Source organism: Colletotrichum spaethianum (assembly GCF_022836535.1).
Source record: "Colletotrichum spaethianum MAFF 239500 DNA, contig45, whole genome shotgun sequence".
In the NCBI taxonomy this organism is placed as follows: domain Eukaryota; kingdom Fungi; phylum Ascomycota; class Sordariomycetes; order Glomerellales; family Glomerellaceae; genus Colletotrichum; species Colletotrichum spaethianum.
The window spans coordinates 218,533-241,563 of record NW_026054815.1 but is presented as its reverse complement, the minus strand read 5'-3'; the positions used below and the strand labels follow the sequence as shown (position 1 = coordinate 241,563).

The 23,031-nt window shown below is 47.3% G+C and overlaps 5 protein-coding genes across 5 annotated transcripts; 1 reads left to right on the top strand and 4 right to left on the bottom strand.

The window, feature by feature from the left end:
• Positions 1–1,533: 1,533 nt before the first annotated feature.
• Positions 1,534–2,178, bottom strand: ColSpa_11352 (uncharacterized protein; the record flags this gene model as incomplete). Its single annotated transcript, XM_049277564.1, has 4 exons — positions 1,534–1,673; positions 1,725–1,824; positions 1,878–2,056; positions 2,115–2,178. 4 exons carry the CDS (start codon positions 2,176–2,178, stop codon positions 1,534–1,536), a joined length of 483 nt encoding a protein of 160 aa, XP_049133521.1.
• Positions 2,179–2,967: 789 nt separating this feature from the next.
• On the top strand, positions 2,968–4,346 carry ColSpa_11351 (lanC-like protein GCR2; the record flags this gene model as incomplete). The annotated part of the gene is made up of 3 exons (XM_049277563.1): positions 2,968–3,019; positions 3,363–3,829; positions 3,885–4,346. 3 exons carry the CDS (start codon positions 2,968–2,970, stop codon positions 4,344–4,346), a joined length of 981 nt encoding a protein of 326 aa, XP_049133520.1.
• Positions 4,347–16,634: 12,288 nt separating this feature from the next.
• On the bottom strand, positions 16,635–17,783 carry ColSpa_11350 (putative asparagine synthetase [glutamine-hydrolyzing]; the record flags this gene model as incomplete). Its single annotated transcript, XM_049277562.1, has 1 exon — positions 16,635–17,783. The coding sequence occupies one exon, from the start codon at positions 17,781–17,783 to the stop codon at positions 16,635–16,637; it is 1,149 nt and encodes a 382-aa protein (XP_049133519.1).
• A 760-nt stretch (positions 17,784–18,543) lies between these two features.
• On the bottom strand, positions 18,544–19,947 carry ColSpa_11349 (monooxygenase aurF; the record flags this gene model as incomplete). Its single annotated transcript, XM_049277561.1, has 2 exons — positions 18,544–19,615; positions 19,673–19,947. 2 exons carry the CDS (start codon positions 19,945–19,947, stop codon positions 18,544–18,546), a joined length of 1,347 nt encoding a protein of 448 aa, XP_049133518.1.
• A 947-nt stretch (positions 19,948–20,894) lies between these two features.
• Positions 20,895–22,620, bottom strand: ColSpa_11348 (maltose permease MAL31; the record flags this gene model as incomplete). The annotated part of the gene is made up of 3 exons (XM_049277560.1): positions 20,895–21,974; positions 22,037–22,241; positions 22,307–22,620. The coding sequence occupies 3 exons, from the start codon at positions 22,618–22,620 to the stop codon at positions 20,895–20,897; spliced, it is 1,599 nt and encodes a 532-aa protein (XP_049133517.1).
• Positions 22,621–23,031: the final 411 nt, after the last annotated feature.

The window sequence follows — 23,031 nt, the reverse complement described above, 5'->3', positions numbered from 1 at the left end:
GTTTGGTCTCCAACTCGTATTGACTGAGGTGTGTGTGGTGGTGACAGGATCAGCTGAATGGTGAGCCTTGGTGGCGAGCCAATCAAATTTAGGGGAGATTCCTAGTTTTCAAATAAGCTTCTAGTCCGTTAGAGAGAGCTGATCAGTGCTCTGAATAAGCTAGCATTTGCTAGTGCTAGCCTTCTTCAATACTAGTCATCGCGACCAATAATTCGTGTGATGCCGCAAGACACTAGCAGCAGCTTATGAGATAGCGTGTTACCACAACTCAAGTGGATGGGCATAATCAGTTCGGCTAATAAGAGGCACGATTCCTCAGAATTGTCATAAAAAAACAGCCAAGGTGTCTTACGTGCACGAGTACAGAACGCGAAAGCTGCATGAAGACCTTTGCGATACCCCAAGGAAAATACTTGAACTTGTGAAACTTGCATCAGGATTCTGATTCTCCGATGAAATTCTCTGCTCGTACTTGCGCCGTCCAATGATAAGCTTGCATGACTACTGTACTAAGCTTAGACCCGCTCGCTTGCTCTATTTCATCGGAGCTGAAAATGAGGATTACTCCCAATACGTCCAATTACTTGTTCAGTCAGGCAGGCCTCTTACCCCTGGCCGTTTATCTTATGCATTGTTAACTTCATGACTTCATGAGAAAAAAGGAAGGCCAAGATTCTAGTTTAAAAGACACTCTACCTTCCGGAGACTACACTTAATAAGAAGCAGTTTAACAGAAGGGTTAGTACTCGTTAGAATAGGATCTAGCTCCAAGCATATTCAACCTTCCAGAGGACATTGACAGAAGGAAAAGTTGGCGCCAACAGCTGCAGTGCTATCTATACCTCACCTTAATTTCATTCGATAATTTCGTTGCCTCTAAAAATAGTTGTTTGTTCTTGGAGTCAAGACCCCTGCGGAAAACTTGTTCCCTTTGGCATGAAACTCATCCGAATTAACGATCTTGACTAAGTCAGACGAAAATCAAGGAGATTAGTTCCTTATTTACAACACTCAGGGTTTCAAAGAACTGAGAAGATGGAAGGCCTCAGGATTACTTATTACTTGCATTGGCAATCAGACAGTGCTTAATTAGGTATCTTAGGTTCGAGATACTGTTCAAGCACAGCCCTAGCTCTAAAGTAAAGAAAACTCATGGCGGCGGCTGGCCTTCTCAAGAGAACGGCTATGTGGCATTTAAACACTGGAGTCTTCATTCGCAAAAATGGGCTACGAAGAATGCGCTGATGTGACTGTTTGGGATCATTCGCATGACAATATTCCCGAATCGCCACCACGAAGTAAGCTTGCTTCTCATCTTGCAATCTTCAGCCCAACCGCCATTCACGCGATCCAGATCTGACTTTAAAGCCGGGCTGCAGAAAAGACTTTGCGGTGCATGCTGCGCATGAAGTTCGGGTTTTTCGTAGACATTTGCTAGTCTATCGTATATACAGTTCGTGATGATAATATGTATAATATGAAGTTGCAAAAGTGATAATTTGCATACGGAACACCTGTAGTTCTGTCATCGACTTATGCATCAATGTAGAAGTCGATGCAGCTTTCATAAGTTTGCTTGTTCGTCTCGGCGTACCAGAACCACTGAATGGCACACTTGCCGCCGATGTCACAAAGCGACGCCAAGGTATCCGGAATTGTAACATTGAAGTCAGCTGCGTCTTTGTATTAGCAAAATGATTTCTGTCTGATGATCCATGACTTACTGTCAGCCAGAGGATCGGGATTGGTCGTCGGCCAGTCATCCCAGGTGACGAGGGGCTCGCCAATGACTTCGTTGCTTGCGAGGTCAATCACTGAGACGTTCTGTAGTTGCTATCAGCCTTGACTTTAGCCCAAGTATATCACTGGAGACTTACGGCGTGTCCTGGTCTATGGCCGGCGATAAGATCAATGTGGAATGGAATGACCTCACCAGCCGTAACGGCGCGAACATTATCCTGGTTGTCTTCGAATTGATAACCGCGGCATAGGAACAGATTACACTTGTAGTTGGCATCCGCAACCTTAATGGCGTTCTCGATAGGGCCAGCAGTGTCTGCGAGAGTGATGAATTAGAGACATGCACTCGGGATGAATGTGAAGGGGGAATATACCGCTCTCAAGCTGATCCGTCACTGCGGCTCCACAGAGCTCTTGTTGCTTCACGCCCGACTGCATTGTAGGTGGTTAGCCCAAAGTACAAGACGATCATGGCAATAGATTGCCTTATCTTACAACTCTGGGCTCAGGGTCTTGCACGACACCATGTCCAAAGACACCTGTAGCGAGAGCCGCAAAGACGGCGTGTGTGAACAACATGGTAGAAAGAAACAAGGATGATTGATCGGGCGATCCGCACACATTCAAAGTGCTCAAAATTGCTCAGAGATGTTGGCCGAGGTTCCGAACGCTGGTTCAAAGGCCTTCTGGACTTCTTCTTAAAGAATCTGGCTCGCCTCCAAGACTTTCAAATTAAAGTGGTACATAGATCAACAGGAAGCAAGCCTTTGCCGTAGTTTAATTAACTGCCCGCGTGGTGCCCCATTTACTACGATTTCTCCACAAATGACAAGGCCACTACCGCCAATCATGCCCTTGGATTGATCAACTTGCGGCATCTGTACAAACCACACGCAATCCACAACAACCCCTTACAGAACCGCAAAATCAAAAGAACCCGCGTGCAATTGGTGGATTTAATGAAGGGCTTGGGGTTTAAGAGGGAATAAAGGAGGCCTCTTGTTAACGCGAAAAGGGGGATAGAGCTAGAGATGTCTGACATTACAAAAACTGACGAGACAAGCCCTCTAGGCTCAGCTCTACAACATCCCCTAGGCGTCTTATGTAACATTAACTTTATCATCGGTGGTCATTGTGAGCAACCAACATATACAATGCATGTTACTAAGCACATCCTGCAGCATCAAAGTGTTTCATACCAATTGACCAGTATCGGACTACCTAACCATGGGCTTCAAATTGCCCAAAAGAGAGACTATGGACGTACTCAACATGTATAGTGAATGGGCCACCCCTGACAGGTGATAACGTAAGAAACACCTTGCTGTGCTCGGGTAAGCACATATGCTTATCAGCCATATCGTAGCCTGTTGCAGCGACAGTACGGCTATTGTTGTAACCATTGTAACTTGCGGGGTTTGGCCTGATTGCGGTTTTTTTTTGTTGGTTTTTTGCCTCATCATGAATGAACTACCTCGCCAATCTGCGCTTTATCTGACAAGATCTCAATTACGGAAGGTTTCTCTAGGAAAGCGTGCGCGTGTTCCCCTTGACAGCTAATCTACTGACCGCCGACAAAACATCCCTCTTGCTAACAAATATGTCGTCATCTATACCAGTAGAACCACGCTTCATCAATAACCCTGATCTCCCACAGGACTACCTTTCATTCAGGGAGAAATCAGAGGTTCGCGTGCAGGAAGCGTTGATACACATCATTGGCGAGACTCATCCTCGAGAACACTACACACAGGACGAATGTCGTGGTTTCTTCCGCGGCCCAACGGCTCTAGCATACTTGCTACTCAGAATCCACGCCATATATCCCGAAATAAAGATTCGTGGGGAATCCCCCCAGTATTGGGCAAGTTCTTACCTCAGCGCCAAGCGCACCGGCGGCAATTCGGCTTCATGCGGCCTCGCGTGTGAAAGTGCGGCGTACTACGCTGTGGAAGCCATGTTGGATGAAACGAAAGCGCCAAGATTTCGCGATGAGCTAGGAAAGATTGTTGAAGAGGAAGAACATCCATACGAGATTCTCTTTGGGCTTACCGGACTACTTTACATGATTCGCGCTGTAGAATTCTTCGTAAGTGGCGTTGTAAGATGGTTCGTTTTCCGAATGAGCTGACCAAAACCGCCAGAAACCGGAGACAGCCTCTCTTTTGATCACCCTCAAAGCTAGAATAGTGGATAAGACCCTGGCCGCCGGTCCAGCATGGACCTTCCGTGGGAAGCGCTACATTGGTGCCGTGCACGGCGACGTCGGTATCTTGACTCAGCTCCTCCTAACAGATCCGAGCTTGGCAACCAACTCTATCGTGCGCAAGTCACTGCAGCGGCAGCTGCAGTTGCAGCATGAAAGCGGAAACTGGCCCACGAGAGACCCTACACCAGAGTTTGATCGCGTCTACCTCGAGCTTGTGCAATTTTGTCACGGCGCACCTGGTTTTGTTTTATCGCTGTTGCACCTCGAGCAAATGCTTCCTGACATGAAGGAGCAGATTGGTAATGCAATCATGCTGGGCAGAAAATGCATCTGGCAGGAGGGGCTGTTGAAAAAAGAACCTTGTCTGTGTCACGGCATTCTAGGCAATTCCCTGTAAGTGTTTTCGAGATTGGAACCTTGCTGTGACTTCCGCTTACCGGTCATGTAGTGCGTTCCCTCTCGGTCCGCAAAGGAACCACTTCCTAGCGTGGTCGCTGCCATCCAAAGTTGCAGAGGAACGTCGACGGGACGGGTCAATATTCTCACAGGAAAATGGTGGGCGCATGTCCATTTGGTTCGATTATTGGCCAAGTGCAGCTTGGACTTGGACAGTTTGTGAGGCAGATGTTCCGAAGTTCATTCTGTACAACGATGTGTAGCCGTTAGACTCCATAAGTGCGAATATGAAACTACTCGTTTCGTTGATATTGTTCTTGACAGTGTCCTTGACCAATGAGTGGGGCTTCATCGACCCACATCCCCAAGCATAATTTACTTAGATTTTGAGTGCACGTGCCTCTGGTCTCGTACACACGGATTGGCGACGAGCTTAACATGAGGTCACTCCGAGCCCCTAAACTCACGGACAGGCTGCATGTTTCAGCGTTCCAACTTAGCATGTTTCTGGGCTAATGTGGGGTTCCTCTGTCTTTCTTGCTGATTTTCATTTTAACGCCTTGGTATCTAGTTTGCTGGGAATGCTGGATGATTTGGTGGGCGGGTTGACGATTTCACCACCACTGTTGTTGTTACCAACCCGTCTGGGGCGTGGTCCTTGACGATCTGCAGTCGTTCTTCTGGTGGTATATCTGATACCCACGTGTCGGACGTGTAAGACCTTGTAACGGTGGTCCTGCTGTATGCAATTTCGAACTTTTTCTCGACCATGATCATTTCGGGTGCTTGTATTGAGAGACTGAAGCTCCTTCCCGCCTCCATATTGTGGGCGTCAGTCCAGATTTTGTTTCGTGAACCTGTCGATATCCGGGAAGCTGAGATGCTCGGGGATGGTACTGGGTCGGAAAAGTGGTCTGGGAAGTAATGGTCGGTCAGGGGCTGAAGTGCCGGGATGCAGGCCGCAATGACAACGACATCGGCTTCGAGGCTGTATTCAACTGTTAACGATATCGGAAAGAAATATTGTGAAACGAAGCCAGCAGCCGTCAAGTACTTCTGCCTTGTCTTAGAAAACATGATGTCTCCTTACCTTGTCCAGATAACGAGATCAGCAGAGTCGTCTAAACGTCCGCATTAGCAATTGTCAAGTCCATTGGGACCTTTAACAAGGTTACTTACAAGTGAAATCTGGACTTCTAAGAGACTTCAGTCTCGTGCACTTGAAAAGAGCTGTGAATAATGCCCTGTCAAAAATGTGTTAGTTCACAAGGTCGAAATGCTAAACTGCCTTTCCATGCAGACTTACAAGAGACCTAATACCAAGGAGATTGCGAGCGCAAGTCTCTTTCTCCGCGTGATCTTTAATCTACGGACAGATAATGCAACATAAACCGCAAGGTATCCATTCGTAGCAGCTGAAATTGCTGATTTGATTGTAAGTGTCAACATATGAATGTCGGCTTTTGTTGAGCTTCCAGCAGCTAACTCACCACTTGTGGATATTGAATATGCAACAGCCCTATCAGGGCCAAGACACGCCGTTTTTGTGAATGATATTTGAACCACTGAATCTTGCGGGCATTGCGCGAAAAGCCCGATCACGTTTCCCAACAGACCGATGGCACATAGCAAGACCAGTGTCCACAAAAAGAAGCGATGGAGTCGTTTCGGATTGAGAAGTCGGTTTATCAGCGCTACGATGGTGAGCTTGGGCAGTGCCAGGGCAATGATTCCAAAGGCGAAGGCCATCACTGTCCAGCGAAGGGTTTCTTCTTTTTGCTCATTGGTGAGGATGGCAACATGTTTGCCGTTTCCCAGTGCGACGGCTTTGAGCGTGGTCCCGGTCGCTGTCCATCCCGATGCCTGGTAAGAAACGAATCGTTAGAAACGTCACATGCAGAATCCAAAGAGCTAAAGCATTCATACTACTGCCAACAGGAGAATCCCGTCGTCGTACTGGATCCGCCTTTGAATCCACCCCTTGACAAAGAGTCGCGCAAAGGCGAATAGGGTGGAGATGATCGTTATTGGTACCACGGATGCCACAATGACGGCACTTATGCTGTGATTATCGTAATCACTGAAAGGTTCGGCATCTGGCAGCAGAAGGGGGAATGGTGGTATTGTCGCTCTGGTTGTTGCCTTGTACAGCATGGACATCATACGCGCCGACGCAGAAGAGTGTTATTGACGATGTGTAGCCATACTATACTGTGCGTATGGTAGTATTGTAGACAAGACAATGGCTGAACAGAGGAAGAACCTTGGATGTTGAGGAGGGGAGGATGAGGGTGTTACCTCTTGGAGTTACGCCACATTTGCAAAGGGGCATGAAATTCGTAACCTTATTCTGGAAGACCTCAGTGTTAAGCCACTGCACTGTATCATGTCCAAGTGGTCCATAGCGATGGTTCTACATACAGTTCAAGGGCCAGCCAGATTAGCCTTCATCTGATTTTGTGGTTGTGTGAAAGAAAATCTTTCGGTAGATGCGTCCCTTGGGCCGGGACAAAGTCTCCAACCAACAAGAGCATTCAATGACTACAAAACGTTGAAGCACACCACCTGCAAACGGCAATTAGTTACAAGAACCGGAAAACCGGAAGAGCCATTGATCTAGAACGATGAAAGAAGGCTACGAATCTCGGAAACCATAAGGAATGGTTGAGACTTAGTGAGATACTAGACCAATTGCATCCGCGCCACGTTATCACCAAAGCGTAATCTGCACGGTTGCGGAAAACACGCCAAGTACATAGTCAGGCCGACTGTCATCATGTGTCAAAAACATTTCTCCCATTATGCACTGGACTCAGCTTAATGTCATTTCTTCGAGGAGGGTGGTCCAGAGTGCATCGACCCACAGAAGAACGTTGCGAGACGCTTAACTGGATGAGTCATAACGTCCTATCTTTCATTCAGGGTTCATTATACAGCTTGTTCTGTGGTAGCCATTACGCTGACTGCTCGGCGGAGCGCAAGGGTTCTAGGCGGGCTTACATCATACCAAATCGGCCCAAAATTCCTACGTAAGGGCTGGAGAGAGTTTGGAGGCCGGCTCAAGTCTGTCTACAAGAGATTTGTTCTGGTGGTCCGGCAAGTCTACTACAGGGCTGAATGCATGCTGTGGCACGATGCTTTGATGACCGTCCAGCACGGACAGCGGTTATCAGTTGTGGTCCAATAGGCTGGAAAAGAAGATCTTGAACTTGCGACGCATTATGCTCGAAGAGTTTGGTTCGATCTTTTGTGAAGTCAAGCAATCGACCGTATTCGTATGAACAAACATGCTTTTGATTGTCACATTATGGACTCCACAGGATTAGGACATGCCAGCCGTAATCAAGTCGCGTGCAAATCGAAAATGGGTTTTGCCGAAGTCGACTTCGATAATTGCCGCCAAAGTTGTACATCATAAAGTGGTATACCAGGTGCTGGAACATTTGGTCTCATAGTCATTTCACCATTTCTGAATTTGATTTGGACAAAATTGACCTGTAAACCATTTCTCTGCGTGAAGGGCACCTTGAGTGAAGTGGCAGAGTTGGAAGATGAAGAAAAAGAACCCCTTTCTCAGCGTCATGGCTTTTCTCCCCATTTCATGTTCAACCATCTGCAAACAGAGCCCAGCCCAGGAAAGCATATGCCTGTCTAAGCTAAACAAAGGCACTAGGTGCTTCCCTGGAAACAGCCTGAAGTCTTGCGTGGTCCATCAACCTGCATGCAGATTCGGTCTTCAGCATAATTGGCCAGCTTTCGATAACATGAAACCGAAACAAAACAGAGTTGCGAGGGTTTGACCATTACGGCTTTCTGCCAAGCCCGCTGCCGCGAGTCCGCGAGGTGGATCGGTTGCTATCTGAACTACGATTCGATTCTGGAACAAGCCAATAGTCAATCATTCCATCGACTGTGAGTGGGCGCCACGACATAAATATTTACAGTTGCCTGGTTCCATATCCACGAGCGGTTGATTCATTTTTGTCAAAAAAAGAAGGTTATAGACTGGTCGTTTTTCAAAGATTGTGTTCTGTGATAATTGTAGTCATGACGCCCACTCATAATGTGAGACATGAGCGTTCACCAGCGACAAGCTCTTGACTTCAGTAAAGCTCGAGAAACGTACTGCGACCAGTGCAATTGTAGTGATTTCCAACTGAAGTTTTCCTCCAACTACCTGCACAGAGTGTGATCGGAAAGATCCAGTTGGACTCCCGATCAGATATAAGTCCTGGGCCCGTAGCACTACTCTGTCCCATCAACTCCTAGAAGATACCAAAATTCCCGACCAAGTTTGATACCCCCAAAGCACTTTTTTCGGCATTTCAACTGAGCTATGATCTTAAGCAATGAATCAAATTGGCATAGCCCTACGGTAAGGGGTTCTGGCGGGCTTATGGCAGTCAATGTAACAGCATAATATTTTCCTCAGAGGAAAAATCATAAGATACAGTAGGTTTTCAGCCTTGAACTCTTCAGTCGATCACTTGGAGACGCTTTATACACGACCAGATCACTACATCTAGTTGTCACTATGTTAGATAGCTTACTCCATGATACATGCATTGCGCAGTAACTTCTCTTCATTTCTATTCTCGATAGCCACAATCCGTAGACAAGCCAAGGCCCTCCAGCTCTTTTCCTGTTCCCAGGGACATTGCCAAGAGAAGCCCAGATTTCTTGTCTAGTCGTCAACTGCCAAAGTGTCGACGCAACGTCCATAAAGGTTAGTCAAGTTAAGAGGGACACTTTCCAATTAGCAGTACAAATATTGAGGAATCTACCTAACACAGACCTCCCGAAAGTTGAGGCGTTCCGAGTTAATGACGCAAAATTTGAGACTGTCACGAACTGAGAATGACGCTTAACTTACTCCGTACCTAGAGTATGCTGTTGATCTTCTATCTGATGACCATGAGTCAGCTCTTCGAACGGACTATCGTGTCAAGGCAAGCTATCGTCACCAAGGTAGAATACATCAAATGCTGGTGAGATGATGTTATACCTAGAATGCAAGTTATACACCCATATTCGAGCTTTTGTACTTATTTGGATTTTGATATGCCATGTGTCTAAATGTAGAATTGGAATCTCTCCGTTCTAAATGTGATAAACCGACCAGCATGTCTGCAAATTGGCGACGGACGTTTCTTAACTTACAGCCTGCATCTAAACTATTTGAACATACCAGTGTAGATTCGGTAGCAACTATGGACGAAAGACTATCGTGTGGGGAAAAAATAGTGCTAGTCGTAGGCCTGCGCTGACCGCTGACCAACGGTAAAAAAAAATAAGACGATGTCCCTCATCCACGAACTTGTGACCATATAGCACCAATCTTTAACGAAGGAAGGTTCGACTAAAGTGCTATCTCCGCGGTACGACAGCCTAAAACTAACTAGACCTGTACTGGTACTAAATAATGTTGTGAACAAATTTGCTACATATCATACTTCTCAACAAGTTTTCATAATCCTGTCTGGAAAGGTTTTCTTACGGGGGTATCAGCCTTGAGGGTGCCGTTGTTCTATTAATGTCTGAGTAACGTGAACATATTACGGACAAGTCTATCTTGAATCCTTTTGAGGGAGGGATTTGACTTCCTTAAGGGTTGATCCAAGCTTATGCAGTAAAAGGTGTACTGCAGAGCTCTTCAGAGAAGCAAGTGATGACTATGACCAGAAGTTGTAAAGAGATGTAAGTGTGGGACTAAAAGCTTGGTGCAATGGAATAGATTCAGAATAAAGAGGAAGAATAATAGTGGTGCTGCACAACTGTCGATATCTTCAATACTCACCAGTCTACCCACATTCGCGAACAAAGGTGAATGGGTGTTGGCGTGACAAATGAGCTCCGCTTAGCATGAATACCAATGAACAGCAGACAATATGCCAGACGAGACTCATTTGTTGAGATTTGCGGCCACTATTGCCTTCCACAATTTGGCGTTGCTCCGCCTTACATTCAAACCGTTGGTGGAAATGGTCCCGGCTTGAAGTGAACCCAGAAGGCACAGTTGAACAGTCAATCTTAACAGTGTCCAAATTTAAGCAATTCTTCAACTTCCCCTTTGCTCCACCTTGCGGCATTTAATACTTGTGTTTATTTCCTTGCTGTCCTAGCCTAAAAGCCTACTTCGAACATGTCATCGTCTTTGAGAGCTACATAATGAGCCGTAAGCTCTAACGAATTGCTACTTGTCAAACATGCTTATATATTGTCCAAAGAGTATCATTTTGCCTTCTGATTTTGTGTCTTCGTGCAAAAAACGCCAGGCAAAATAAAATTTCAGAACACTGATACACTTATCCAATAGTTTCAGTGACTGACACCTAATAATGACTCCAGGCACAGAAAATAACCTGATGGATGATGAATCAGGACTGTGTTTTAGTACTGCCTGCCTTCTTACATTACTCGCAAAATGGCAGTCTAAATACTACGCAGATTCAATGTCTTAAAGAATTGTGATGCAAGGATTGAACATTTTTAGGAAGCTTGAACGATCAAACAAATCAGGCTTTTGAAACTCGATAGCAATGGAATTTTGCGACATCTTAACTCTCTCTCAAATACACCAACAGTCTCATTTTGTTGGGTTGAAGGCGAGAGCATCATTCGATCACGGACGCTTCAAACACGAGAAGCTAAGCTAGTTTCCATGAGGCTAGAGATTGTGTTTGAAAAAGTCATAATTGTGCCGAAGAGGGAAATGGATTCTAGCCGGATGTAGTTGAGAGTCAAGCTCTATTGAAGCATTCGTAAAGTCTCAGAATGCTATCCGTTAGTTATCCTGCTTCTCGCAATTGAAGACATAAGGGGGATTTATTCTGTTGTAGGAATCTGTAATACTAGATGAGAACTTTGTCACGTTTTCGTTCCTTATACTTTTGCGTGAACATCATTGTCGAGTTATCAAAGAAGTATCAGAATAATTTAGCCCCCCCGGTCGGTCCACAATGTTCTTCGGGGGTCGTTTGATGATATGTTCTAGAGTACCAGTGGTTTCGCAAGGGTTATTTTGCTCACGAGACACAAATGTATAGAAACTATATGCATCTCTGCGTCTATTCTCGTTCCTGATCTGCAACGCTTGTAGGCCAGCAGTCAATATTGAATGTGAACTCTCCAGTGAAGTGGGGGTCGGGTAACCGGAAATCATGTGTGCAAACGAAGTTTGGGTATCAACATTGTCAATTCATAAACGAAGACATCTGATGATCCCGATCCATTCGGCTTAAACCTGATATAGTTCTGAAACAAACCGGAGTATCGACATGCATATACAAATGGCGGACCACATGGCGGTGAAGTTAGGGCAAATATCCACTCCCCATTCGTCAAACTAATAATATAGTGATACTGAGAACACCGAGGTAGTCAGTAACCGAGTTGTACATAGTGAGCCATGCCTGGGCTGTTATCCGTTCTGGAGCCACTTGTAGGGTGGGTAAACTCACGTGGCTACTGCCTAAGGGCGCTCGCCGCACGTTCGTCGGCACTGGGAAATGGCATGGCCGTCATAAATTCCAATATCATCCATACATTGAAGAACGCACTGAACTATATTTTAATGTTCACATTCCTAGTTACGTCGAGAAACTTTACGTACTGCAGAGAGCTGTCGCTTTTCAAGTTCAGCTGGACCAGTGGCCGCGGCCACCGTCACAAGAGCGGTCAAAATAGCGAGGGGAGAGAAACGCATTCTGACGGGAGAAAGAAGTTATTATGGATAAAGAATTTTCTGGAGAGCAGTGTGCTTCTGCTTTGCGGGACAGTTTATTTGAGATGAGGCACGCCCAGCTTTATAGTACATTTCCCGTGGTGTCCTGCATTGATCAGTTTATGGAAAAGATAAGGGAGAGAGCGAGGCTTCTTGGCATCCCTCTTAGAAAGTGCAATGCATCCTATAAGAGTTGCAGACGAGAGCTGAGGGTAATATCACGATCCTGTGGGATCTGCCAAGCCTTCTAGACTAGGAATCCATACACTACCAGATTCCTATATAGGCTTCAATCTGCAAAGACCCTAGGGCTGCAAGCGCTAAATGGTTTCACCTTCCCTTCATGAACTAGGGAATAAAGGCCCCTTGTGTATCTCTATCTGTGCTTCTCAGAATATTGGCAGTTGACTCTTCACGGCCGGGCGCACACACGTGGCACAGCGGGCTCACTTCGAGTTCACTGCGGGGCAGATAAGCCTTTTCTGCTGCCGTCTCTTCGCTAGCATGGTCCCAGCTAAAATCTCAGTATTGTAACTAAGACAATTGATATAGAATACACAGACCAGATTCAGGTGGCCTTGATGCAGGATGTATCAGCTACAGCGAGGTAGAGGCTGATGTCCTGCAATGGAAGGATTACGAGCCTACAGACGCCCGACGTAGACTCGTCTCCAGTTGAAGCAGGATCGCACCACACCGTTTTACCAAGTAGAGCACAATGACATGATTTGGAAACCAACCACCTACAATGCAATCAAAGTGCTCGGACACTGCGGACAGAACTGATATATAAAAGTAATCCAACAACCCTCCTCACAACCCGTCTTCTAGGGTTTCAACACCGAAAGCTATGCGCAAAGAATGACGGTCTATGCTTTGTTCAAAGGCTGACTTGAACGTGAACACCGGGCTTTAAGGAAAAAAAGAAAATGCATATCTTTTGCAAACTGCGCATTTCACGGCCCGATAATCAAGTGCGAGATTCTCGTATTGTGCTGGCACATGTAAGCGTTTCTGGGACCAACTCTAAATCATAGGAGGGACCTAAATCCGTTGTCCGTCTGATCCAACTGTCTTCGCAGGTGATTGTAACAGCTTTCTCATCTGCGGGTAGACGACTGACTCAACCTTCTTCGTCACCACCTGGAGCTTTAGAGGTCAAGCTGCAAGCACACGCCATCAAGAAAACCTGGCTGATTTTACTGCTTCTGTACCCTACCAAATTGGCGGACTTTCCTTGAGGGCGCATGGCAGGTTGAGCGGGAGCTATCTACACCCCGGCCAACGTGTGCGCATCTGTCTACCAGTGAGCTCCCTAATGGAACTGTGTATTCCTGTTACGATGCGTTTCATGAAACTCGCCTTGACCAAAGCAAGGCTGTTGTTATTGGTGACTTTCAGACGAAAAACCTTTCGTAGACACCATAAAAAATAGAGCACCCACTATTGTTAGCGAGCACGCTGATCCAATGTTATAGATGACTTTTTGAAAAGTCTTTCAGGTCCATCTCATCTATCCTTGCACACTATGCCGCTATGGGGTTTCCTTTCCTAAAACACGCGATCGAGTGTAGGCAAGCGCGTGGCATAAGATAATTCATTGCCAAGGTTTAATTCATCTCAATCCGCTCAGCCCGCATGATGCCCAAGCTCGATCACAACGCAGATCTTCCATTAAAATCGAGACAAGACCGGTAAACCTTGCACAAGCTACTTTCATAGACAGTCGGGGGGGGGGATAAAGGATACATTGAGCACTACCATGGTCCACATTCGATCCAAAGTCGTATGATGCGGAGCCAAAACATTCATATCTCGTAACATAATCAGGAAGATGTACTTGTTGGTGAATGAAGACATACCAATTGTCAGGTGATCTTGAAAGAGACCGGACTTATATTCTGGTTTAGATCTTGACTTCCGGTCAGTCTTATTGATTTGTATGATCCCCTGCTTGACAGGGTCTCACATCCCGTCTTTGAACTCTCATGAGACCAATCTTAACGAACATGATCCTGGACTGCTGTCCCTGCGCAACACGCAAACATTCGCTACGCTGCCTCTCTTTCGTCCCTCTCCTCTCAATCACAAGTTTATGTATCCTACATTATTGAAGCAGCCAACACTTAACCACTCTCGGCGAGACTGACTCGAGGCAGTATGTAAAATGAGTACAGAAGACCACTTTAGGTTTGGTACCTCACTCAAGTATTTGTTTTCAGTGTCTCATAGCGGCTCTCGCAATGCAAAATTTGTTAGCGCACATGGAGGTCCCCGATCCTCATAGCTTTTCGCTCAATCGAGTTAGACTGCAAATACAATAGCCCGAGCCTCATAAGAGGTGGAGACCCATCTCGCGCAGCTAGACGGTACTATTGCAATGAACATGTTTTGATCTGGACAGCTCATGATTCAGCATAATCCAGCTATCTTCTGCAACTCAGAGGTGCCATCAGGTCCTCATCAGCAATATGAAACCGTGGCTGGTGGCTAGGCTGGCTTTCGTTGCGGATCTGACGATTGCATCAGCCCTCCTACCAGGCGCTATTGTCTCAAATGCGACATCACCAACCCCTGCTAACACGACACATCCAGCGCCGCAGCAAACAGCTGTTTTGCTGTCACCATGTGCAGTATGGTACTACATGGCTTGGACTTACATGAGTTGACTGACAATAATTGCAGTTGGGTTGCATAACGACAGAAGTTGCCAGGTCTACATGTAATGCCACGGATTTTGCATGCATCTGTGCGAACCAACAGCTTAATGCAGCTATTGGCTTATGCTTGGCGCAGAACTGCACCGTTATCGAGTCCCTTCGTGAGTATAAAACTCGCTTCCTCACTTGGGCTATCAATCAAGAACTGACTATCTGTTGCACTTCAAGAGGCGCAGAACTATTCGAAAACTTCCTGTGGCGTGCCAACCCGCCATAACACAGTACAAGCCCCAATTTCATGGACATTGTTTGCAATCTCATTTGTGGCTGTGGCTGCACGATTGCTATCAAAGGTTCCTTCGTTGAATCCAGCATTCTCTTTTGGGCTAGATGATTGGGCGATTCTTGCTGCTATGATTGCGCTGGTACCATCGGATATTGGGTCTCAGACGCGTGCGCGATACCCTTTCTGCTATACATATTTCCAAAGCTCACCGGTTCTTCATAGTGATTAGTCTGGGCCTCGGTAAAGATATATGGTCAGTTCCACCTGAGGATATAACCCAAATATTACTCGTAAGTCGAATCTTCCCGCAGGCGTTTAAGACAGTCCTATGATTGACCCAATCTGTAAGCTTTTTTTTGTCGAGGAACTTCTTTATGCTTTTGTAGTTGCGGTAACAAAGCTGTCAATTCTCTTGTTTTACCTTCGTCTTTTCAGCGAAAGATGGTTTCGACTATTCTGTTATGTAATGCTAGGTATCACCACCCTCTATGGCCTTGGTCAAATGCTCGCTATCACTCTGGTCTGCACACCGATTAGTTACAATTGGACGCGGTGGGATGGACAACAATCAGGACAGGTAAGGATTCCCATACGCAAATTCGGTATTTAAAGTTCCCTCAGCCGTTCTTTTGCGCTGAGTGTTGTACTAATTCCCAATCGTTCCAGTGCCGCAACGTCACCCTCATGACGTTCATCAATGGTGGTATCAACATTGTGCTGGACTTCGTTCTTTTCGTTTTGCCAGTGACTCAGTTGTAAGAACCAACTCATAATTTCCCAAGGCAAGGTGGCTGGCTCCTCATGGCTGACTCTCTGCAACAGTATCACTGTCTCTTGGACAAACAAGAAGAAGATCGGCATCAGTCTCATATTTCTTGTCGGTCTTTTGTAAGTTTGATCATAAGCATACATAATCCTGAAATCAGTGTTAATTCACCACGTTACGGCAGCGTGACAATATGTAGTGGTGTCCGTTTGGCGACGATTGCAAGATTCGGTGACACGCAGAACCCTACATGTAAGGATACTCCCCTCTACTTCCTTGCTTTGTTTAGATCGGCTTAACTGGTGTTTTTTGGTAGATGATTTCAAGGAACTTTCGATCTGGTCTTTGGTAGAGATGCGTATGAGCGTTATATGCGCGTGCATGCCAGGAATGACCGCCTTCATCCGGCGAATTGGGCCCCATATCCACCGGTCGAATCCTACCACGCCTCAGCCCCAAGCTGGTAATCAACCTCGAACAGGTCGATCAATCGTGCGGAGAATACGGGACACATTGACACATCTCACGGCCGCCAGTGCACCAAGAAACAATTCGGGTTGGAAGAGCTCGCGTGCTACAGCCGAAAGCAACCTCACAGGGACCCAGCCTAGTGCCATCGATCCAGAAACGTCCCAGTATAAAGATTATTTGGCTTACGTTCCATATGCAGAGAGGGGGGAAGCGGGCACACAACTACAAAAACTAAACAATAGAACAGCCACACGAGACAGCAGTGAGATACGAGGATAAACATACGTAGACTGGATAGAGAATGCCAAACTGTTTTGCATTGTGAGACTTTTGTGTCTAAAAATCAAGTCTCTCTCGTGTCCTCTAGCATTCTTTAATCATTCTCAAATGCTGGTCTGGCGACCTGCATTTGGGAACGACATCTGAGCAGCGCGAGAGAGCCTTGCTGACTTGCCAGCAATGTTCGGGTCTTCGCCCAAGAAATTGCTTGGGAACCCAACATCAAAATCTTTGACACTCTCCAAGTAAGCGATCTGCTCATCCGTGAGTTTGATCTTGAGGGCGTCGATGTTGGCCTTCAAATGCTCCACCTTGCGCCCGCCTACGATGGGAATGACATTTGCTGCCTTACTGCGAACATATGCTAACGCGATAGCTGTCACGCTCTCGACGCCATGCTCTCCAGCAACCTTCTCCAACGCCCCGCTGACCCTGATTTCCATCTCTGTCTGCTGCCCAGTGCTGACGAAAGATCTCAACCCCTCCCCAGCCTTCTTGCGCTCCTCAATGGCCTTTTTCGACTGAAACTTGCCGGATCCCAGAACATCCCATGGGCAAAGAGCCATACCAAACATCTTGGCCATTGGCAGGATGTCGCGTTCAAAATCGCGGTGCATCACGCTCCATCGGCCTTGATAAACACTGAAGGGCGTCTTGCCATGGTCGATGGCGTATGTGTTCGCTGCACTAACAACCCAAGCTGGTGTATCTGAGATTCCAAGATAGAGCACTTTACCCTGCTCGACAAGGATATGAAGAGAGTCTACGATCTCTTTGATCGATGTCGTGTAATCCCACCAGTGCATATAGAGGATATCAATGTAATCGGTGCCCAACTTCTTCAATGAGTCGCGGACGCTGGTGTGAAGACTCCGACGGTGGTTTCCGGTAAAGTTGGCCGTGTTCCCCTTGCCCAGGGAATGGCTTTTGTAGTCGGAGGTGTACTTGGTAGCAAGTACAATCTGTTCCCGGTTGCCCCTAGCCTTCATCCACTCGCCGATCCACAGTTCTGATTGCTCATCCTGGTAATTGTTTGCAGTGTCGATGAAGTTGCCGCCCGCCTCAAAGAAGGCGTCCAGAAGCTTGAAGGACTGCTCCTTATTCATTACACCCATTGCCTCGGCCCACGCATCTCCAATTGACATAGCACCCAGTGCAAGAGGAGATACGCGAATGCCGGCGTTAGGAGAAAGTACCCGCAGCCTACCCAACTCAGTGGGTGGCTCGGGGGCTGCGGCCAAGAAGTTCGACATATTACTGGCGGAATTGATGTTGGACGCGATTGAAAGGGTTATAGCGGAGGAGACAGAAGACCTGTACGCAAGTCTATAAAACTCGTGATACCTTTGATATCATATAAAAAAGGAGCTCCAGGCTTTTTATGGTCTCAGGAAGAGGGGCAGTGGCCGGCAGCGGCATCAGACAGTTGACATAAGATCGGAAATATGCCCCGGAATTGGCTACACACAAGCCGAAAGAAAAGTACACCGTTCCGACATGCCTAGGCATTGTGCTATTCCGGGGCGTGCGGGACAGGCTGCGCCAATGACGTATTTGAGAACCAGATCGAGGGGTACAATGATTCTCATCAAAGCGAAGCAAAGGTCATCGGCAATAAGAAATGAAAAGATCGGTGATATACGACAGGTCAAGCTGGTCGTCAGCTTCGCCGAAGGATTCGTTCGGCTCTGTGAACTGACGGCACAATCGGCACTGTTTCGTGGTAATACGACTGGAAGCCCGGAGTTTGCGAGGCTATCTCCGGGATGACCTGTCAGCACCCAGCTCTGGTGAAACCGAGAATAACATCAGTTAAACTTGAAAGTAACAAAACGATGAAACTGGTTCAAAAGATCTAGTGACTTGAGTTGATCCGCATTGTGAATCCGCATTGCGAAAACCTTTACTTGAATCACCGCAGCTGGTGCATTTTCCAAGGCCAATTCGGGGTTTGATAGATGACGTGTGCGAAACGAATGAAAAAGGCCATTTTGACCCTCGGGAGTCTGGATGTCATTTCTTTGCCTTCAGTTGCCTCACCAGCTTATTCGTGTGAATGATAGCCTCCCTAGCGCCATCCCAGGTTTTCCTCTTCCCCGTTTCAAAGTACCGGAAAGCATACGCCGTCTCTACACCATGGTTCATGAGATAGCTCATGTACGGTTCTCTGAACCAGGTGACCCAACCGCGCCATCCCCAACCGAGGTTCTCCATACCAGTGCCAGCAGCCTTGTGCAGAAACCCCTGGAACTCCCATTGTTTGACGGCGCTCGGGTCGGACCTGTTTTCGCGGGTCCAGCGATCTGCAATCCACTGATGATGCCGGTCAACGGCACGTTCCATCTCGGACCTTGGTGGGATCATGTCAGCGCTGACACCGCGCCATATATTACTGATAGCCATGGATGTGACATCGGAGAAAGAAAACCCATTGTTCTTGCCGTACATCGAGTACGCAAGGATAGCGATGCTGTCTGCATGTGCCGGCGGGAATAGATTCATGTAAAGCAGAGCGATAGGACGTCCTCCGTAAGGGTTTCCCGAATTGTCCGCTTTGGGCTTGCTCATCTCAATAAAAGGAACGAGATCAAAGTCTGCCGAGTAGCCTGTGCAGCAGATGACAGCATCAACGTCGTCGAGGACCGTTCCGTCAGTGAACTCGATCGATTTTCCCCCGAGGAATCTTTGTATTCCATACAATGAGGTGACTTTTCCCTCGCGGAGGAACTCGACAGTGGTGTCTATGCAACCTGCGAGGTGCAGACTGAGTGGTGCCATGTTGTCAAGTAGACGCCAAGAAGGATCGAGCTTGCCATGCTGTTTCATGAGAAAGCCTGTAGCAAGCATCACAAGCTTGTTACTTAAATTGGGAAAATGACTTTGCAGGAAGTACGACATCTGCCTACGGGCGCGAGTGACGAGGAGATCAGTCGGCACACCATTCCGCCAGCGGCCTACAATAAGGCTGCCGTTGCGATGCGAGATATAGGCCTTGTCTGTTTGCTTGACAATAACAGACAGCAGGTCGCTTAGAGTGGCGCTCAGGCCAACAAGAACGACCTTCTTTCCTTTAAAATCTTCGGGGCTAAGACGCTGCCGATTAGCCAGTTACGTGAATGAATGGGGAGGAGTGCAATCTTACTTGCGGAACTGCTGGGAATGCATTAGAAGGCCTTCATACTGTTCCTGTCCTTCATAGACCGGCATCTTTGGTTTCGTTTGATAGCCATGGCATAGAACCACCTTGTCGAACTCTTGGGCCTCCGGGTTCCCTGATTTGATCATCTCAACCCGCCATTTGGACCCATCGGCACTTCGCACGACCTGCTTGACGGTTGCGTTGAAAGTCATGTGCTTGTAGAGATCGAAATTCTCAGCATAGGATTCCATGTACTCTTCAAAATCTCGTTGCGACATGAAAGGCCCGTATTCTACTCGAGCATCAGCGTCTGTCTTTCCGTCTGCTCTGCATTGTTCGTAAGAAGAAATGTGCACCCACTATCTGGCATTGCGAAGTCCGTAAAACCGCAAGTGTACTTGCTGATGACTGCATTGGTGGCTGAAAGTAATCAGCAGATGTCTTGAACATTTGTTTCATTCAACTTGAGAACGAAGGCCTACTTGGAAGGGCTGTGGTCATGGTTTTGTCGTCAGTATAAGACCATAGGCCGCCGACGCGGCCCCGTCTCTCAAATAGCTTTGCGTTGAATCCATCCTCGCGTAAGGTCTTGAGCATGGAAATGCCAGTGGCACCTGGATCATTCTTATCAGCCCTGTCTTACTTGGTAGCCCTTAGGCAGCACTCACCTGCCCCGATCACCGCCACAGACGGCGGGTTGCCTTTATCCATCAATACAGCCTCGTGATGCTGATTTTCACGGAATTATGAAACTTCGGAGAAACGAGTAATCAAGCTTATTCAACGGAATGAGAGTGGACCAATACATTTCAGGTGGGCGAAGCTCACCCTTAATACGCCGGCCTTAGATCCTTCAAGGAGAGACAGTTGTGATGACAGTGCAACCTTATCGCCGTCAGCACTAAATCCTCCATGCCGAATGGAGTTAAAGGTTTAGGTGACAGCCATGAATCCTTCTCGACACCCGAGATAACCAATGGCAGTTCTTGAAGGAGTGCGATTTGGTGCTATCGATTCCTACGTGGTAGCGCCACACATCTGAGCGCGCGCGTAGTGGAGCGGATAAATTGCTTATTGCGAGCTTTGAGGTGGTGTTTAGCCTCAAGATTAATCAGATTCGCAACAAAGCCATGCGCTCTAATAGTTTGGTGAGACTTCAGGACTTCCAGATAAATGAATCAATTGATGACAGGACATTGTCCGTGATTGTTATTCTGTATGCTTTTTAAAAGTTGTTTTCCTTGTCCATGGCCATCTTTGCCACTTGACCTCGGACTGCAGCATCAGGTGTGTATTTCTTAAACTTGCGGGCAGGAATTTCCTTCATAAACATCTCGTCCAACTCTTCGTATGTCCTGCCTGCAGTTTCAGGCAGATTGTACCACAAATGTACCAATGAAATGACTGCCAGGCCGCCAAAGATGAATGTAATCTTGGCACCGAGGTTCAACTGATCAGGGTTGAAGAGGTAGGGCAGAACAAAGCTCCACATAGTGTTCAGCCCGTTCTGCATTGCGAGTCCCAAGGCGATGGTCTTGATACGAAGACGTGACGTTGCAACCTCGGCAAGAACAGTGTAGGCGGTTGCGCCGATCGTGACATTGTACCACCAGCAGTACAGAAGGAGGAGTGCTACTGTGCCTCGATTGAATGAGAGCGTTCCGGGTAGTGCCAGACCACCAGTGACCAGAAGAATGACGGTCAAGACTGCAAGTCCATAGATCGTTAGAGGGCGTCGTCCCATTTTATCCACCAAATACCATGACATGACATTGCCGATCAACGAACAACACTGCTGGACAACCTGAAGCTTAAAGCTATCAGCGGTGCTGTAGCCGGCAAGTTGCATGTAGTAAGTGAAGTAGGATGCGGCGAACATGATTCCCGATAAGCTCTGAATGCAGAGTGGAGACACGCTGATGATTGTGCGTCTAAGATTCGACTTTCGGAAGCACTCGAGGTAGCTTGCACCAGCGGTCTCGCGGCTGACCTGCTCCAAAGTCCGATGTATCACAGCAAGTCGAATACGGCCTTCGTCGCCAGGGTACCCGAGCTGAGCCAGACTCTTCAGCGCTTTTTCATCCTTTTCTTTCATAGCGAGGTACCAGGGACTCTCGGGCATGAAAGGTAAGAGGATAGCTGCGATGGCCGCGAAACCATATTGCCCACAGAAGACAGCACGGTAGGCCCAGCGATTATTGAAGTTGCCGGTTTCATTGATGATGACAGCGGCGATAAGAGGACCGAGGGTATATGAGAGGGCTGAAAGACAGGTGAAGAGGCCACGAAGAGCAAGGGGAGTAATCTGAGAAAGTCTACATCAGTCTCTGACTCGGTTAAAGCAAGATAGTGGCTTTTGGGTCTTACCTCTCCGATGTAAGTAACAGTGACAGACGAAAGTGCACCGATGGCAAAGCCGTTGATGAACTTGCCCCCAAAGAAAACCTCGTTAGTAGTTGCGATGAACTCAAGTGTGATGCCGACGAAGGAGAAACACAGGGCAATCGCGATTACTTTCTTTCTACCGAGCCAGTCTGCGAGGTTACCGCTACCCAAGGCACCGGCGACAGCACTACGAATGCAATGTCAGCATGCAACTCCTGGAGAATCATTCAAACAGTGATTGAGACAACTTACGAAGCAACGGGCGCGCCGTTGAAAGCAGATTGCCATTTTGCGTCTAAAACATAGTCTCCCTCGTAGAGATGACCGAAGTCCTTTCGGAATTCAGGGATGCTCAAAATGCTACCACCTGCCTGGTTTTCGAAACTGAGAACGAGGACACACCAGACAGCATAAATGCACCAAAACGATGCCTTGGGGTATTTTCGGAATGATTCTATTTTCCCAACTTCGTGTTCCTCTTGATTACCTAAGGTGGCAAGTTGAGCTTGAGCTTCCTGCGGGTGCTCAAGGTGAGTGGCATTGTCTTTCTTCTCCACGTCAGACATAGCGAGAATTTTGCTTCCGCAGAGTGGCTCAAGAAAAACACAAAGCAGTTTTGAAAGAATGAATGTCGCTTCAAAAAACAGGTATCTCGACTTGGAGAGGCTGAAAGAGGCTGCAGTCCGAGGAACGCCAAGCTTGCGGTTCTCAACGAGATTGCAAACATCACGGACATTGGCGCGTCTTTATAAGGCAAAGTATCCGGGTGACTCGTAAGTACCATAGCACCCGATGATCCAAGCCGACACCATAGAGCAATCATCCAATCCTGAAATCCCGGGAGAAAGACATAACGGTGGATCCGGGGTGTTGCCAGCATTGTCTGGGGTCGCATGCGGGGCCCCAGCTATTTGGAGGAGCATGGGGACTGGCCAAAACGAGTCAGGAGAGTAAGGATTGTCAGGCTAACACCCACC